The sequence below is a fragment of the Dermacentor andersoni genome, chromosome 9, assembly GCF_023375885.2.
Source record: "Dermacentor andersoni chromosome 9, qqDerAnde1_hic_scaffold, whole genome shotgun sequence".
Taxonomy (NCBI): domain Eukaryota; kingdom Metazoa; phylum Arthropoda; class Arachnida; order Ixodida; family Ixodidae; genus Dermacentor; species Dermacentor andersoni.
The window spans coordinates 74,780,381-74,797,571 of record NC_092822.1 but is presented as its reverse complement, the minus strand read 5'-3'; the positions used below and the strand labels follow the sequence as shown (position 1 = coordinate 74,797,571).

The following is a 17,191-nucleotide window of genomic DNA, read 5'->3' as shown; positions in this document are numbered from 1 at the left end:
TACAGTCGTCGTATAGTTATGCACAGGCTTGCGCGGTATTGCACACTAATGAATAGAGGCAAGTGCACAGGTATGAGATTGCACTTCTGCCTAAGGTCGATCTGCAATCGAGCACATGGCTTTGTGTGAGCGAGAACTCCATACAATGGAAAGGATTGCGTCTAAAAACATGTACACACAGCAGAAAAAACAAAGTAGCACTTCATATCAATCTTAACACAATAAGTAAATGCTGAGTCAACCAAAGCGCAAATTTTGCATTGTTTGATTAAAGAAGTGCTAGAAGTACTGTACACTAGTTCTAATGATAGCTCCTGTCGAAGTTTTATATTTCCTGAATTCCCAATGTGCAAAAAATTTAAATCTACTAATTGTTCAGTTAAAACACGGGGAAAACATGGTGTCAACCACGTGCCAACTCACGCGTGTTAGCCGGCATGTCAACGGCGTCTGACACGCCGGCTGAGAAAAAGAAGAGGAAAGAAAAAAAGGATACGCCAAGAAACCAAACTAAGTGTTGTTGCCTATAGCTTGAAATTTAGCATAGCGGATAGATTATAAAGCTCCTTTTGAAATGTTTATGCCTATTTGTTGCAATGCCTTGAACTTATAGATAAGGTATGATTCTCTGTATTTTCTTTCTCGTTCAGAACGGAAATTTGTAAGATGTAGAGTTGTCATTTTCAGTTGTCATTTCATGCAGTTCTTGGCGTTGCTCACGAAAAAAATTTTGATGGCAGTCACTTTGCGCTGCTATAATTAAGACGCCATGTCACAGTGTCAACCTCAAGTTAATAAAGCAAATTAGCTTACAGTTTCTATACATACTGTCTTCGCAGGAGTTTGATCTCTGTATGAAAGCTGCAAAATGTACTCAAACAAAGCATAGTTTAAATATGTACAAGAAGCAACATCATTCTTGTCACTTTTTTATATCTTCTTTTTCTTCAATTCCATTATGCTTCGCTCTAAAATTTTGCCCTGAGAAAAACAAATGCTTGATCCTCATCAGGAAAAGAGAAAAGATGTCACTGAACCTCTTCTTCATAACTACTGAGTTCCACAACATGTCTACGATTCAACTTTGTAACGCTAGTTCTGTGCATTACACACCCTGAAATGCAGACTGAACATAACAAGTGTCCAGGGTACTTAATCTTCTTTCTTCTTCTAAATTACCCCATAAGATATTCTGCACAGCCAACGTGGGCTTACAATAAACTGATTCCCCTTGACACACTGCATACATGTAACATTTGCTTTATTTTATTATCCTGATCAGCTTTCAAGTCATTGAAGGAAAAGGTGGAGAAAGACACACGCAGTCACTTCATTGCAAGGACAGGTACAGAGACTTGCGGCCACCTGAAAAAGAAGCATTTCTACTTCGTCTGTCACCGGTCTGGAAGTTATGCTTCACAAGGTATCGTGAAATGCCCGTATCATGACCACCAGTCTGAGTCTCTGGCTTTGATGGGTTTTTAAAAACCACAGAGATTTTTGTTCAGTCATGTTTATACGATTACTCAAAGAAGCGTTAACAGCATATCGGAATGAACCTCAACCTGGACAGTTATCTCGGTATGCTCACCCAAGCTGGGAATCATGTGTGCCTAAAGTTGGGCTTAAACATACTCCAAGGCCATCTTGGCCAAGATTATACATATTATTCTATTTCCTTCCTATCATTCAATGCACCATGTATGCAGTAACACTGAATGAAGTGCGAGTGATGCGAAAGAAAATAGAACAGGATAAAAATTGTATACACTAGCCTGACCCTGGTCACCTCAAAGCCTATGCATCAATATTAAACTACTTACACCCGAGTCCAAGCGTACCACTGTCCAAGTGGCTGCCCTTTAAACAAAGCTCTAGTAATGCTGGACCTTGCTGTTAAAGAACTCCTATAATCAACCACAAGACATCGACTGTAATCGCAAACCAGACCTATGATAGCACCAATGTTAAACTATTTGTTGTCACCAATATGAGTTAAGCACATTTGTTTTAGAACTACACTGTACTATTTCTGTGTCAGTGATTGCAGGGGAGTCCTCGTGTATCGTGTTAGACATAAAAGGATTAAAGAGATGCCTACAGAGACATTGCGAAAGTAGCTGGTATTAGTAGATTGCACCAATGATTGGAACATCTTTTTGGAGCACATGTTATAAGCACATGTAATAAATAACGAACAGTGACACAATACATCCAGCGGTCAGATGCAAGTAGTACTGCTCAACATGACAACAGATCACTATTCACCACTGTCGGAGTGGCAAAGTTTAAAGTTCGTTTCCAAAAGCATTGCCTGCCTGGGTTACATGTCGTCATAACCTTCCCATGTTATGAATACGTAAAATTTATAGCAGGCCCATCCCAAAAATTTGGGGATGTCCAAAGCCAGTATATCAAAAAAATGTCTTCTGTTTGATTCTACTCTAACCTTATAGTCCACGGATTTCAAGTGACTGGCCCAGCTAGTAGTGCAGGTGGCATGCAGCTCTAACAAGTAGTGCGGCTGGAATAGGAATACTTTATTGTGGCACTGGTGGCCTGAATTCAAAGCCTTTTCATTAAATAACAAAGCTCAAAAAGAACAGTGCCACAGTTATTTTTGTCTTACTGAGACTTGGCTAATACAGCCCACACCCACAGTGGGTGGTGTGTCAGCATGCAGCGGTGGCCTAGCCAGTTAAGGATTTGGGCTAGGAAATAAGTAGTCATGGTGCATGTTGGAGCAGAAAAATTCGCCCTTTTGGAATAGTTCGAGTAGTACAGCAGTAATGTGTAGCCATTTGGTGCAGCTCATTATTACTGTGCACTCACTAAATGCTGCTCAACAGCAAAGGAAGACACCAAGGCCAACAGCCAGCAGCAGCCAATTAGTACCACGTCAGTATGTTGCAAACACTTTTCTTTGAATAGGTAAGAAACCTTCATAAACGATTGAAAAATTCATGCAGAAACTCCTCTGGGACTTAGGTACGCTTAAGCATTGTACCACTTGCTCATCTCCACGCAGCCCAATGTCATTATCAACTCATTTTCAAGGATACGGCAGCCTGTAATGGAAAATTCAAGAAAGACATCCTAGGGAAAGTAAAAGACGTCCAAACGAATGTTACTGAACTTCTTTCCTAAATGGAAGGAACCTCTGGCGTCACGAGGTAATTCATATGCTTGACACCCAGGACAAACTGGAAAGCATAAAATCAGGACAATTGCAACACAAGTTTGGTGGTAGACGACCTCAGTAACAGATTGCGTCACAACAACCTTATCTTTAAAGCAGTCATTGAGCAAGACTCAGAGACGTGGCAGGAAAAGGAAGGGCTTGTAACCGAGTTAGTTTCTAAATATTTAGGCATTGCAGCTGGTGAAATTGAGCGTGCCCATAGAATAGGACAGAAAAGACAAGGCTATACTTGGCTGGTAATTGTGAAATTCCTAAACTTAAAGAAGAAAACACATACTGAAAAATGCATTTAAACTAAAAAAGGTTTGAATCGTCTCATGTGGACTGATAAGGATTTTTCAATGAGGATGCAGTCCAGAAACTCCGAGATTTCGGACGTTCCAAACAGAAGCCCACTGAAAGGTTCAAACTTCTGTTTGGCAAGCTTCTACTAAACAACACGATTTGTCTTTGACCATACCACTAATGAAGTAAGCGCCCTCCCGAAACGTCACGTCCTCGTGAAAACCCAGTGATGTAAAAAATGAACGCTGTGATGCATGTGTGTCAATTCTTTTGTCAAACTTCCGCAGCTTATTTCGTAAGCAAGATCACCTCTGTTCTTATCTTGAATCCTGTTCAGTAGACGTTCTAGGCACCGAAACCTGGTTGTCATTCGACATTTTGGATCGTCCTTGTCTCGTCAGTTTTCATTATTTAGAAAACATAAAACTGAATCGAGAGGTGGCGGTGTGTTAATCGCAGTAAAATCTAGTTTGGAAGCTTGTGTTATTGAAACTAATTCCTGCCTCAAAATTGTAAGGGTTGCTCTCTGTCTGCCCACACATTCTACCTCTGTCATTGGAGTCTGCTATCGTCCACTTGATTCATCCCACTACTTTCCGGATCATCTAAACAAGTCTTTAAGTTTTGTCCAGAACAAGTACCCGACATCACCAATATTTCTTGTCGGCGATTTCGACTATCCCAATATTGAATGGCATTGATGCCGACCCCTGTATGGCACAAGAAAAACGTCAATGCCAATATTTTCCTGGCATGCTCTCAACTTTCAATTTGCATCAAATTGTTTCTGTTCCCACTCATGGTGATTCACTCTGACCTCATACTAGCCACAGAACCAAATAATGTTACGGAAAATGTATTGGATGGTATCAGTGGCCACAATATCTTGCATTGTGAATTCATAGGTGCCCTAAAGAAACATGAAAATAGAAAGAAATTAATATTTGATTACACCCGCGTGAATGTCAGCGGGCTTGTTAGTGACCTTTCCACCTTTTCTGTCGGCTTCTTGCAGTCATTCCCTCATTGCAACATAAACACAAACTGGGTTTTTCTTCATAATGGGCTGATCACACTTAAAAAGAAAAGCATATTCCAAAATTCAAAATAACAGCCTGCACAGAAAGCACTTGGTTTGCGACGCATGTGAAACCTATATATTGCAGAGCTGAACTATGAGCATCTGTGGAAGATTGGAGGCCCTATCGTGAGCACGCACACTTATGCAGGACCGTAACAACAGCCAAAGATAAATTTTTCAACCATGACATTTCAGACATGCTTAGCAATGACACAAAAATTTAGGAAACCCAAATTATCGAACTTGACGGTACCGTTATCTAAGGATGGTAACATTCTTTCTCTGGCACGTGTTGCTATTGAATTCAACAAGTTTTTTTTCATCCGTTTTCACGGACGAGACTCCTGTACCTAGTAGCTTTCAGGCCCCTATTTTGCATTCAAGCATGCACAACATTAATATCGCTTCTGAAGTAGTACAGTCCTGTATCGATTGTCTTCCAACTAACTCTGCTCCTGGCCGTGATGGCATCTGCCCTAAACTTAAGATATCCAAACCTGCAATATGTCGCATTTTAGCCAAGCCTTTTCAGCAATGTATTGACACGGGATGCGTCCCAAATGTTTGGAAGGCAGCTTGCATAATTCTCATATTTAAATATGGTGATTCGTCTAACCCATCAAATTACAGACCAATTTCTTTAACCAGCATGTGCTGCAAACTTCTCGAACACATCATTTCATCTGCTCTAATGAAGTTTCTTACAGAACATAACTTTTTCTTTATCAGTCGGCATGGACTTTTACACGATTGATTTGAATTAATGACTTGCATAACTCCACTCATTCTTTTTATCGAATCGATGTAATATCTCTAGACTTCGTGAAGGCTTTTGACAAGGTTCCTCAATTCTGGCTTATTCATAAACTGACAGATCTTAACATGTGAGGATAACTAGGTGGACTACAATGTTTTTAACTAACTGGTAGCAATCAGTTTTCATCAATGACCATTTGTCTCCATTAAATCATGTCAAATCTGGAGTACCGCAAGGTTCCATGCTCAGGCCTATTTTGTTTTTAGATTATATTAACGATATTAGTAATGGTAGGCGTTTCATAGACTATTTGCTGATGATTGCGTGATCTACTAACCCTGAGGACACCTGCTACCTTCCATCTTACTTAGACAATCTCCGTAAGTGGGGCAGTAAGCAAGCGGAAATCAACATTAATATAACAAAAGCTATCAGATTCGGGACTACAGCTAAACCCGTGTTATGCAATTGCATAATTATAAAACATGCCCGTAGCCTCGGTATTCGCAATATCTGGGTGTTCATTTGTCATCCGATCTGTCATGGAACATTTGCGTAGATGTGATTTTCACTAGAGTGTTTTAGTTTAGTGTCATTACGGTCCACCCCGCTCCAAGTTGCCCCGCTAAGCCACATGGTGGAGTGGTGGGTGATTGCATGTTTTAGTTGTATGTCTAGCCTAGCGGAGGTGGATAGGTGCTACGAGTGTCCCCTTTGGAAAGATGTGTGGGTTGCGCCATGAAGCTCTTGTATTGCCTAATGTTCTACCTATGTTAACAAAGAAAAAAAAAACCCACGATGACTTCCCATAACCAAACTTTCTGAACTTTGTCTTTGCAAGCCTCTGTTGTTTGACGTTTCCCTACTTTTTGTCCACCAATCTTCCATTCACTGCTTACCAATCTTTACTGCATACATTTTTACTTTCCCTCTGCTCTTGCTGAACCCAAGGGCTTCAAGCAGGCCAGTGGTGTATGTGTGTGAAAACTTTTATTGTAATGATGTCCGGAGGCTAGACTTCTCAAGCCAAGGCGGTCCGCTCCCATGTTGGCACTGTCAGGCCAAGCCTTTCAGCGACATCATGGGCCCCCTGGACTGCCCTTAGTTGGTCCTGAAACAATGGGCTTTGAATCCTTTTCTCCCACTGTGTCCATTCTTCGAGTTTGGGGAGAGTCGCAGGACACCCCGCCAGCATATGTCTGATTCCAATGATGCCATTACAATCATTGCAGTCCATCTTAATCTCCCTCTCTGGATATATTTTATTAACGGTATATAGGCCAGTGGTGCCTAAATCTACTGCTGGGGAGATATTTCACATTCTAGTAAAGCATGCTCTATTGTTTCCCTAGCTTTACCGCAGCAAGCACATGCTTCTTCCTTCTTATATTTTGCTGTATAAGTGCGTGTTCTAAGGCATCCCGAGCTCATTTCAGAAAGTAATAAGCTTCTCTTTGAGTTATAATAGATTGTTTCTTTCCCGATATTGTTATTTCCTCTTCAGTAGTTACTCATAGCAGGTTTATTTTCCATTGCCGCCAGCCACGAGATTATCTCGGCCTCTCTGGCTTTCCGCTTGATGTTCCTTTCGTATTTGCAGTGCCTTCTGGCCGAATTCAGGGTAATGAAACAAAATAAAAGCACCTATAAGTAAAACTTGTAAGTAAAGCTTTTATAAGTAAAATGAATACATATAGCTTATTTGTCCATAAAGCATCTAAACATGAACTTGTAATGCATTACTGGTCCATTTTATCCAGTGGAAAATAAAGCCCCATCTTGGGAAATGCCACGTGATAGCCAGCGAGCTTGCATTTTTCATCCAATCTGATCCTTTCTGATGCCAACATGTTGCACAGCATGCATCACATACTACCGCGCTGCGAGGTTTTCAAATGGGTCAGTATGCGCACCTTCTAGCAGACATAAGTCTTCGTCTGTGCAAATCTGTCTTGTAAAGAGCAAGGCAGGCAAGGTGCCTCGATGCACGTGCCAGAGTGGGTGTGTGCATCGACCACCCTTGCTAGAAAAAAATGGCAGCAACCTTCTGTTCAGGCAGCTTGTAAGCGGACCGTGTTTCTGACTCCACCAGCCTGCTTGCAGCTAAGCGGAGGGCGCATGCGCATTCACGCTTTCGCTCCGCTCAGCTGCTTAGCCGAGTGTAAAAACGGCAAACTAGAACACTCTACTAAAGCAACCAGATCACTTGGCTTCATAAGGCACTATTTGCACTCGGCTAACTCCGAGACCAAATTTCTGGCTTACACCACCTTAGTATGCTCTAAAATCGAATATGCCTTCTTAATTTGGAATCCACACATGAGGCCTACCTCGAACACAAACTAGTGTCTCTGCAAAATAATGTTGCTCGCTTCATCACAAGAAACTACTCGCATACATCTAGTTACGGAAATCAAATATTAGATTAATTTAGCTCCTCTCAATATACGCAGGCTTCCGACACTATTGTCCTTCTTTCATAAACTTTACTCCAATCGGTTGTCCCACGTGACTCTAAATATCAGACTAGCTCGTGACATGTGTCTTGATGGCTTGATCACCAACTTAAAATCGCACCCATCTTCGCCCACACTAATCCGTTTTTCCACTCACCTCTTCTCCTCGCTATTTGTCACGACTCATTTGTACATAATTTAAAGTTGTTCCTAGAAATCTGAACTACCTCTTACCTTGCTGTTCCGTTCCAGTTGCATTTCTCGATGTTCTTATTTAATATGCAATTTTGCTTTCTTGTTTAGTAATGTATACTTAAATTTTTTTCCATTGTTTTGTAATGTAAAACAGCTCATTGTGATAAGTCAAGTATTTTAGGAACCTTGAACCTTGTCATTACTATGTTTTTTCACACATTGTATATACCCTGTAATAAGTAGTTTTTTTTTTCACTAATTCATGTTGTTCCAATTCATATTTCTTGTTTAGTTGTGTACTTTTGGTATGTTTTGCTCCTTTCATTGTAATCCCTGTAAGAGATGGTGTCTGCCATGAAAAGGGTACCGGCCCATACCATCGTCCGACTCATTCATGCTAAGGATGTTGTTGAAGGGAGGAATGAGGAGTAGGGGATTTATTTACAATATCTACATGAAGGGTGGAGAACATTACATCTGATCAGTCTAGCATGACTGAAATGCACACTGAACAGCCGAAAATGTCTGCTTAAACACTCTCTGTCCTTACTAGATCCCTAGGCCAGGGAAAGCTGCCATCCAACCTTCATCCAATCAAAGCGTCCAAAGTCGTCGAAGTACCCGCCTTTGAGGGCGAAGGTTCACACACTCTCTTGCACTTTTGTTTTACTGAACACACCAAAACCAGTGAGGCCTCATAGACAGGTGTTGTCACGCTTGACTCAAGCTGGCATGTCGTTCCTGAGCTGACTCTGCAGTTTGCTGCTGAATCTGTCATGACCGTGACTATTACCAGAGTACATGGGGGAATGCCATAGAACAAACATTTCCAGGAGTTTTCTTGCTCCAATTGGTCCCTGAAGGTGACAGCGAACCAGCTAACAATCCTGTCCGCCAAACGTGTCTAGCCTTACTGGCTCCGAAGGGCTATTCGAAGGGGGCGTGTTGTTGGCTTCACGAAGCGATTCATTGCAGTGAAGCCAGAAGGTCACTATCCCCGCTGGCCAATTGTAACATCCCCCACCCCTATGCCTCCTGGGCTCTTTAGGGTACTTGAACAAAAAAGTGTTATGGAAGTTAATATGACCGGTATAAACAGCAGCGTCGCAGCAACACTGACTGCTGCAGACGGCGGCGCCAGGTGTGCTGATGACGTTCTGATCATTATAAGCTGATACTGCTCTTTAGTGCCTTATCCATCCATGTCAAACCATTATACGCCGCGTGGACCATATCTTGAACTCCGTGTTCTCGTCGCTTTGCCTTGAAGAGCGGGCCCATATCTTGAAAGCGATCTGCGAAAGGTGCAGGGTGCGGTGTGTGCCGAGAGATTTGCGAGCGCTGCTTCGATCTCGTGGTAGTGACAGGCAGAACAAAGGTAAAGCCACTCACTGCTCCATGCTCTATCTATATTGTATGCACTTTTCACTTTGTTGGGTACTTGAAGGCTGTTCACCTCCGCCGTGGGTCGGCCCAGTATTGCACTATCTCTGGGATCGGCCCACATTTTTATCTTGCGTGATGGACATTTGGTAAGCATAGAAATGCTTACACATTTAAGAAAATTTTAACACCCAGAACCAGCCAATTATTACCATGCCAGTATGTTGCAAGTACTTTCATTTGAGTAGGTAGAAAGCCTTTGTAAATAAATAAAAATTTTGTGGGCTAATGAAAGCAGCTGTGTGCCTAGGTGTCGGAGAGGCAAGAAATTACAACTGCACTAGAACAATTTGCTCTGTCACACATAACAAAAGAACTGAAGGTGAATGTCTTATGTGCATTGCAAATGACACATGTGCTTTCATATGCACTATGGCACATGCACAAGTGTATTACACCCGATAACAATGCAAGAGACTGCCGCGAGGCTATGAATGGCGTCCAGAAGGAGGTGCCATAGCACAAATGGATGCAAAGATGGCAGTGGTGGACACAAACAACATTGCTACCATTCCATACACTCAATTTTGTTACAAGGTGGTTTGCTGGCCTCTGCAAATAGATATGAGTTGATTCAACTGCAAATAGATATGAGTCAATTCATCAGCTAACTGTAGCTCTAGTTACTGATACCCAACCGACCTGATGAAGCAGTGCTGATTAGGGCCAATGGTCAGGGTAGTGTGCCATGAAATTAGCTTTTGGTGATTGTGATATGGGCTGCAAGCAGTTACAGGAAGCTTGGTGTTAATATATTGGTACGATTGGCAATTGTTTCCGAGATCATTAGTACAAGTTTTTGATAACTGATGAAGCACTGCTGTACGAGTCCACAAGATCACAGCAGATCTGCTTTCCATGTGAAGCTTTCATCACTTTAACTTGTATATTATTCTACTATATGCAGGGCTCACAAACCATATACAATATTTTCCGGACAATAATTTGAACCTGGCACAAGTAACCTCCCCCTCTTTTCACAAGTCGGCAACTATCACAAGTGTGCACAGAAGTTAGTTCCTGTACTTAAAAGATCACAAATTGCCATACAGTTCTGAACCACATGCAAGAACACATGTATGCAATGCAAACTGTGTGCCTTCCAGTGGTCAATGGGTCTTAGTGCATGCCATTGTGCTTGCTATGAATGCTGCTTTTGTCACCGTACCCTGTTAGCATTGCATATAGTAATTGCTTCGATTGGTGTTGACAGCCAGGACGAAACTTATACTGAGAGAGGCATGCCTGATAATCAGATCGTGGTATTGGCATGTAAAAACCCAGATTTGTTTTATTTGTTCTTGTTTCGAGACACCAAGTGTTTTTGAAATGCTGCATGCAATGCTTTGACCTCGGGCAATCCATTGCATTACTGCAAATATTACTCAATATTTGAAAAGTCTAGTAGATGATCCATCTCAAACTGAATTACTTGCACGTTCACTATTTGTTTCTTATATTTAAGTCTTCTCGTACCCCTGCTGAAAACGCTGCGTTGCCCTGAAAGCGTGAAAATACCACACCTTTGCGCAGTTCGCGTAGCCAGGTTTCAGGCAAGTTGAATTGTAGCTAAATGGTGTAAATGGTGTAGTAGAACCACCACTAAGCATGTGTTGGAAGTCCAGTGCTTAAGTTAGAATAAACTACCCGGTTATCTTTTTCCACAGCTACAAGTAAACAAAAGCTGAAGCGGCCTTCAAGTGTCAAGTGTGGAAAAAGATGTTTTGCGGCAATGGCTGTGACTGAAGACAACACAGGTGTGTATGTGGTTTTCCAATTCAAGCACAGAGGCCACGACTTTGAACTGGGTCGTGTTTTTCTGTCCAAGTCGGAAAGAGCTGCTATTGCTGGTAAGAAACCGCTTTTGCCCTGCTTTATAATACATAAAGAGTGGTTGTTGAGTTTTCAACATCCCAAATACAAGGCAATACTCATGCCAGACCATGCAATGAACTTGGAGCACATGAAATTCATTTATAATTCATAATTTCCACATAATTCGAGGCCACCTTTACTGACTGCTGGGCATTATAGTTAATGACATCATAAACATGTTTATCATTTTGCTACATTGTATCAATGCCTGAAGGGTTCAGAGAGAGAGAGAAAAAAGGGAACCGTTCTCCAATTTCACAGCGGTAACAACTACCTTGGCACAGCCAGTGGCCTATATTTGACCTATATGGCTATTCTTATTGCAGGCAACGACTTTAGTTATTTTATACTTGTTTGCATCACTTCATGTACCAAGCAGGAAGGTGTAGTGCCTCCTGGTGCACTGTAGGCCACGTAGCAGACTGTGGCTTTTTCTTTTTCTGTTTTATTTTTCAGGCTTTCAGTTAACTGTATTGGTATGACTTATGATCCTAGTGGGATTCAATGTCTCAAAATAGCAGTAAGCTGGAATAATTTCCACTTGGGATTACTTAAGGTGCATTGTACATAATTATGTCTGCCATTTTGCCTAAACTGAAGTGCAAGTATTACAGACATTGATGAAACTGCGACCTCTCGCCACTACTGTAGGTCATCCACAGCAGATGTGCTTTCCATGTGAAACTTTCATCAGCTCAAGTTGTATTTTACTCTACTATATGTAGGGCTCACAAACCATGTGCCATATTTTCTGGACTATAATTTGAACTGTTGTACAAGTCACCCCCTTGCCCCCCTCTTTTCACAACTTTCAAAGAAAAAATATGTGTATATAACTCATTGTATAAGATGCATCTATCTTAACTTGGGTCAGCATCGTGAAATGCGATTGTGCATGTTTATACACTTATCCTAAAATGTCGTACTTACCCATTACAGGGCACTAAACTTCAGTAAAAAAAAATTTTATGAGCCGCACATTCTAGCAGACAAAGTAAACTGCAAGTACATTGCTGGAGAAAAAGAATGTCTCATGTTGGTCTTGCATATATAAGTTACACTGTTCTACAATACGCTTGGACGAAAATGAAAAGAAAATGGTGGCACCTATGGTTTGGAAAATATGGTGCCTTAATACTTGGATGCTCATGAATCAGCTATGTGAATGAAACATGATTGAAACGATCACGATAATTAGGCTTATACCCCTGTCACACGGCGAAAACTAATGTCATTTGAAAATGATGACAATGACGATAGTAAAAAAAAAAAACACGCCTCAAACCCACTTTTGTCCAATAATTATTTTCCAGTATGCTAAATTCCACTAGAATATGTGATCACTGCTTTCAAACCGTAGTGTTCGATTACTAACTTGTTGACATTGCCAACGAAGTCGAGTCGAGCTAAGGCAAGCAACAGGGCGAAGAGAACGATAGGCGCGTCCGCTACATCTGCTAAAAAAGGTACGAGAAGGGCAGTTGCATGTCATCGCCTTTCTGATGTGCATACGAGCTTCTAATATCCTCATTCTTGGCGCGTGCCACAGGAAAAAACGCGCACGCTTTTATGCCAAGTTAATTGAAGTGGCCGCGGCCGATGCTCCGGTGAGAACCAACATGACTGCTGCAGCGAAAGCTAAAGATGGCTGTCTGGTCACTGGACTGAGAGTAGTTTTCTGTATTTACCTATGTGATGGACTTCAATGTCGTTAAAGCAATAATTAGGTAATAAAATGGATAGAATAGTGATTTTTTGTTAAAACAAAAAAAGAAGCACGTACTGTTTGCGAAACACTGGTAAACTCGTGGTGTCGAGGATACACATTCAGTTCCAAACGAATGCGAATGAGTTTGGCGAACTGATTTGTTTGTAAATGTCCTTACGTTTTACCGTGTGACACCAAAGAAATGGCATTATCAGCGAATGTCATTCGTTGTAAATGACATTAGATTTGCCGTGTGACAGGGGTATTAGACATGAACTCGTAAAACAGCTTCAAGTGTCCAGTCAGTACTCTACTTGACTGAAATAATACCTTTAACTCAAAAACCCACATGACTGCATAGCCTTCAAAGCATACGTTCACAGGTGTGTCTGCTCTGTAAATATGGATGAATGACTGATAAATCAACCATTAAAAATAATTGCTGAAAGCTTTAATTGACAATTTTTATATTGACATTAATCAAATTATGTGCATCAATTCAGTCAGTAACAGTGATGTTTAAGTTAATCTGGAAATGTTGCACATGTTTTCGATTGCAGACTGTTTTGCCCTTCTATGGTGGCATGCCACTATGGAAGTGGCAATAACTTATGCTATGGAATGTAATTGGAAAATTAAGTTCTAACTGTAGGATAGAAATTGATAACAATGGCAATATTTAGTAAAGGAACTAAAGTGGAAGACATTTTTGCCCTGGGTAGGATCTGAACCACAATCTGCACATGTCCAGTCCAGTGCAATGCTTTTACAATGGTTCAGTAATGTCTTTTGTGCGAACAAGGTTACCAACACTGAAGAATGAAATTGGCAGTCTAGCTGTAAACTTGGTACACACAATAAATTTCTTCACTTACGTACCTGATAACACTGGTGCAGATAATCCCTATGACGGTTTATCAATGACACCAAACATTTAAACACTTTAATATGTAATCTTGCCTCTTCAAATGTAATGTAATCGTGTAGTATAATTCAGAAATGTAATCTTGCCTCTTCAGCAGCTGAAGGCTGCATAACACCTAACCTAACCTAACCTAAAAAGAACAAAAATTGCGACAGCTTGAACTATTTAACACACACCATTGCAAAAGGTTTTTGTAAGTTAATGTAACTCATTATTCAATTAAAGGAATTCTAAATAATGATATTAAAAATGTTCATCAGTGCCCATTTCACTTCCTTGCGTGCTCGGTAATTTTTACTTATGCTTCAACTAATATACACTCTTTCTCTACTCTCTCAAGACAAGCTGCGAGAAGGCGTGTCCATGGATGCAGTGCAGTACTGGATAATGTGCGGTCCAACGTGGATGAGACATTCCACCGCATTAACCTGTTAAGCAAGCAGGATCTCCGCAAAATAATGAGGGATGCCAGAGTCTCGAAGACCGAGCGGCTGCACGATAATGACTATGTGAGCGTGCAACTCTGGGTTGAGAGGATGCATAGTGAAAAGGAAAACCCATTGCTCTTCTTTAAACACCAAGGACAACCTGACAAAAAGTGACATTTTTTTAGAGAAAAAAATGAGGACCTTTTGGATGACAGAGATTTTATGCTAGTCATCATGACCACACCACAACAGGAGCTTTTCAAGAGGCTTGGAACTGATCGTATATGTGTCGATGGAACACATGGAACAGCAGGTGAGCAGTACTATATAAATGCCTTAATAATAAAAGCAAGAAAGAGGGAATGCTGTCCAAGAATAATTGCAATAGATATGATGAGTAGTATTCCTTCACACATGATATTTCTCTTAATTTTTCATTTGATAGAGTTCTCAATTATCAGTAACGGAGCAAGAATGAATTCAGCGCTCTGTACACTGGTGATATCATTCCATTGCTACTGTCCTCATCGCTATATGCCCTGCATATCCTGTCTGTATTGTCACCACGGAGTTATAATAGGTCACATAATACAGCTCTTATCACATTTGTCTTGTGGGGATGCGCGACTGTCACACGTCCCCTGATATGTTGTTTTTCCCGCATAGCTTCCGTCTCCTGCATTGCGGCTTCGCTGCGGGCCCCAGGCCACGCGAGAGATGGCGCGAGTGTTGCGCTGCTAACGCCGCCTCATGGCAGGGTTACTTGGGGGCGCAAGGGAGAACATGTTTCCTCTTTGGTTCGGGATGGCAAGCAGCACGGGCCCATGCGCCGATCCATGCTTCTGCGAGATCGTCTCGTGAGGCCTTGTGCGAAAGAGCCACCGTTCGCGTGACCGTACGCGTGAACGACCAGGCATTGGGATCCAGCAAGGGGCGAACATATTCGCTCGCTATCCGGTCGCGGTGAGTCGGACTTCCGCGATTTGTCGCACGCCCATCGGCATGTTTTGTGGATAGCAACTCGGCTAGCAGGCATTGATCTATGAAAGGTGCAATAAATGCCCTTGTGATTGTCGTTCCTTTGACCCAAGGTACGGGATGAGAATCCCCACAGTCTAGAGTGCAGAAACAGTGCATTGCACTGTGTATTAGTGCCTTCTGTCAGAGGTACAGCTGTCTCGAGGCTGTTTGGCATCCTGAACTGTTTGCCAATTAGGCGAATCACTGATTACTGCTACAGTCAAAAGTGCTTTTTCTTGGTGGCGGTGGGTGGTTCCCTGAGGACTGCAAAAACAAAACATTTAGAAAATCAGGCAGTCCAAAAAAAAAATTAATGCATGCCTTTTACTGCCATTTAAAGGGAGGTGCTAGTTTAAAACATAACAAGAACCTAGAACTATGAAACCCCAGCTGTTTACATACTCTTATGGTAATTTCAAATACTATATAAATCAGTTTTATAGCAAGTTGCATAGGTTGTGTTCTGTACAATGACAATGTGTAAAACGTAGGCATTATTGCCCCCATTTTTTTATCTCTAAACTTCCATAATTGCAGACCAGTGATGGCGCATAATCCTCCAAATCAACTGTAGAATACTGAAATATGTTACCGAAATCGTTATTCACTGTTGTTTTAAAAAGTGCATATAAGTGTTAAATTAGAACCTGTGAAACCATTTCAAAATGTTTAGACAACCAGTAAGTGTTACTCAAGATTTTATCTTAAGTATATAAGTGATGTTCAAGATCAACCCCTCAGTGGTGGTCAAGACAGTTTAGGGTTTCAAGCACAAAGTTGACATTCTGGAGCAGTTTAGGAGCAGAAATTTTTTTTCTACTTCATGTTCCAAAAGTCTTCTTGGAACACTTGGAGTAGTACAGAAGTAATCTAGCCATTTGGTGGAGCTTATTATTACTGTGCAGTCAGTAAGCGCTGCTCAAGAGTGAAGCAAGACACAAAGCCAACAGCAACCAATTAAGCTTGCCTTCCCAAGGACGGTATACCACGCACATCATGTTGCAAACATTTTTGTTTGGGTAGGCAAGGAACTTAATTTGTACCCGCCCTAGTTGCTTAGTGGCTGTGGTGTTGGGCTGCTAAGCACGAGGTCGCAGGATCGAATCTCGGCCAGAGCTGCCGCATTTCAATGGGGGCAAAAGGCGAAAACACCTGTGCACTTAAATTTACTGTAGGTGCACGTTAAAAAACCCCAGTTGGTAGAAATTTCCGGAGTCCCACACTACGGCATGCCTCATAATCAGAAAGTGGTTTTGGCACGTAAGACCCCATAATTTAATTTTTCTTAATTTTGTAGACCAACCACAACACTTATCAGGCTTCTTGGCGCTTGTGCTGTAACAGAAGAGAGTATGTATGTGTGTAAATAAAAAAATGTAAATCATGCCATCTTACAATGGCCCCTTTTCACTGCTGGTATGCTCCACCACGATACATTGCATAAGCCTCTTCCCGTAGCAAGCTATATTGCAGCAAAGTTGACGCTTGAAAACCGGCATTATACAACACTTTCTACAATGGTTGTGCCTTCCGCACTTTGAAGGCAAAGCATTTCAGCATCCGAAATTTCAGCTGTGCTTATAATTAATTGCCTCTGTGAGGTACGTGGCAGTGTTGCAAGGATACCCGAATTCTCATGCATGTCCGAAAAATAGTTTGTTGGGTGTATTTCTGCTTGGTAATGAAGACGGCTACGACAGTGCACATTAGTGACACAACAGTGGCCAAATGCTCAGATTCCTTTTAAGTTGAGTGCTGTGTGCTTTTATGACTTCGGTGAAGTTAGCATCTGAATTTGCCATACACACACCTGCAA

General features: G+C 41.5%; 1 protein-coding gene across 3 annotated transcripts in view; it reads left to right on the top strand.

The window, feature by feature from the left end:
* The window catches only part of LOC129384097 (zinc finger transcription factor family protein 17-like), a 32,990-nt gene extending 18,217 nt beyond the window's left edge, over window positions 1–14,773 (top strand). For 2 of the 3 annotated variants that reach the window (XR_008611873.2, XM_055069232.2), the window contains 3 exons: window positions 1,283–1,423; window positions 11,087–11,269; window positions 14,268–14,773. Coding sequence is in view for 2 of the 3 variants with exons in the window: in XM_055069232.2 (XP_054925207.1) it covers window positions 1,283–1,423; window positions 11,087–11,269; window positions 14,268–14,362 (419 nt within the window). In the remaining variant the exon portion in view is untranslated. The remainder of the gene's footprint in view (window positions 1–1,282; window positions 1,424–11,086; window positions 11,270–14,267) is intronic. The other variant, XM_055069233.2, reaches the window with a different exon arrangement.
* The last annotated feature ends 2,418 nt before the right edge of the window (window positions 14,774–17,191 follow it).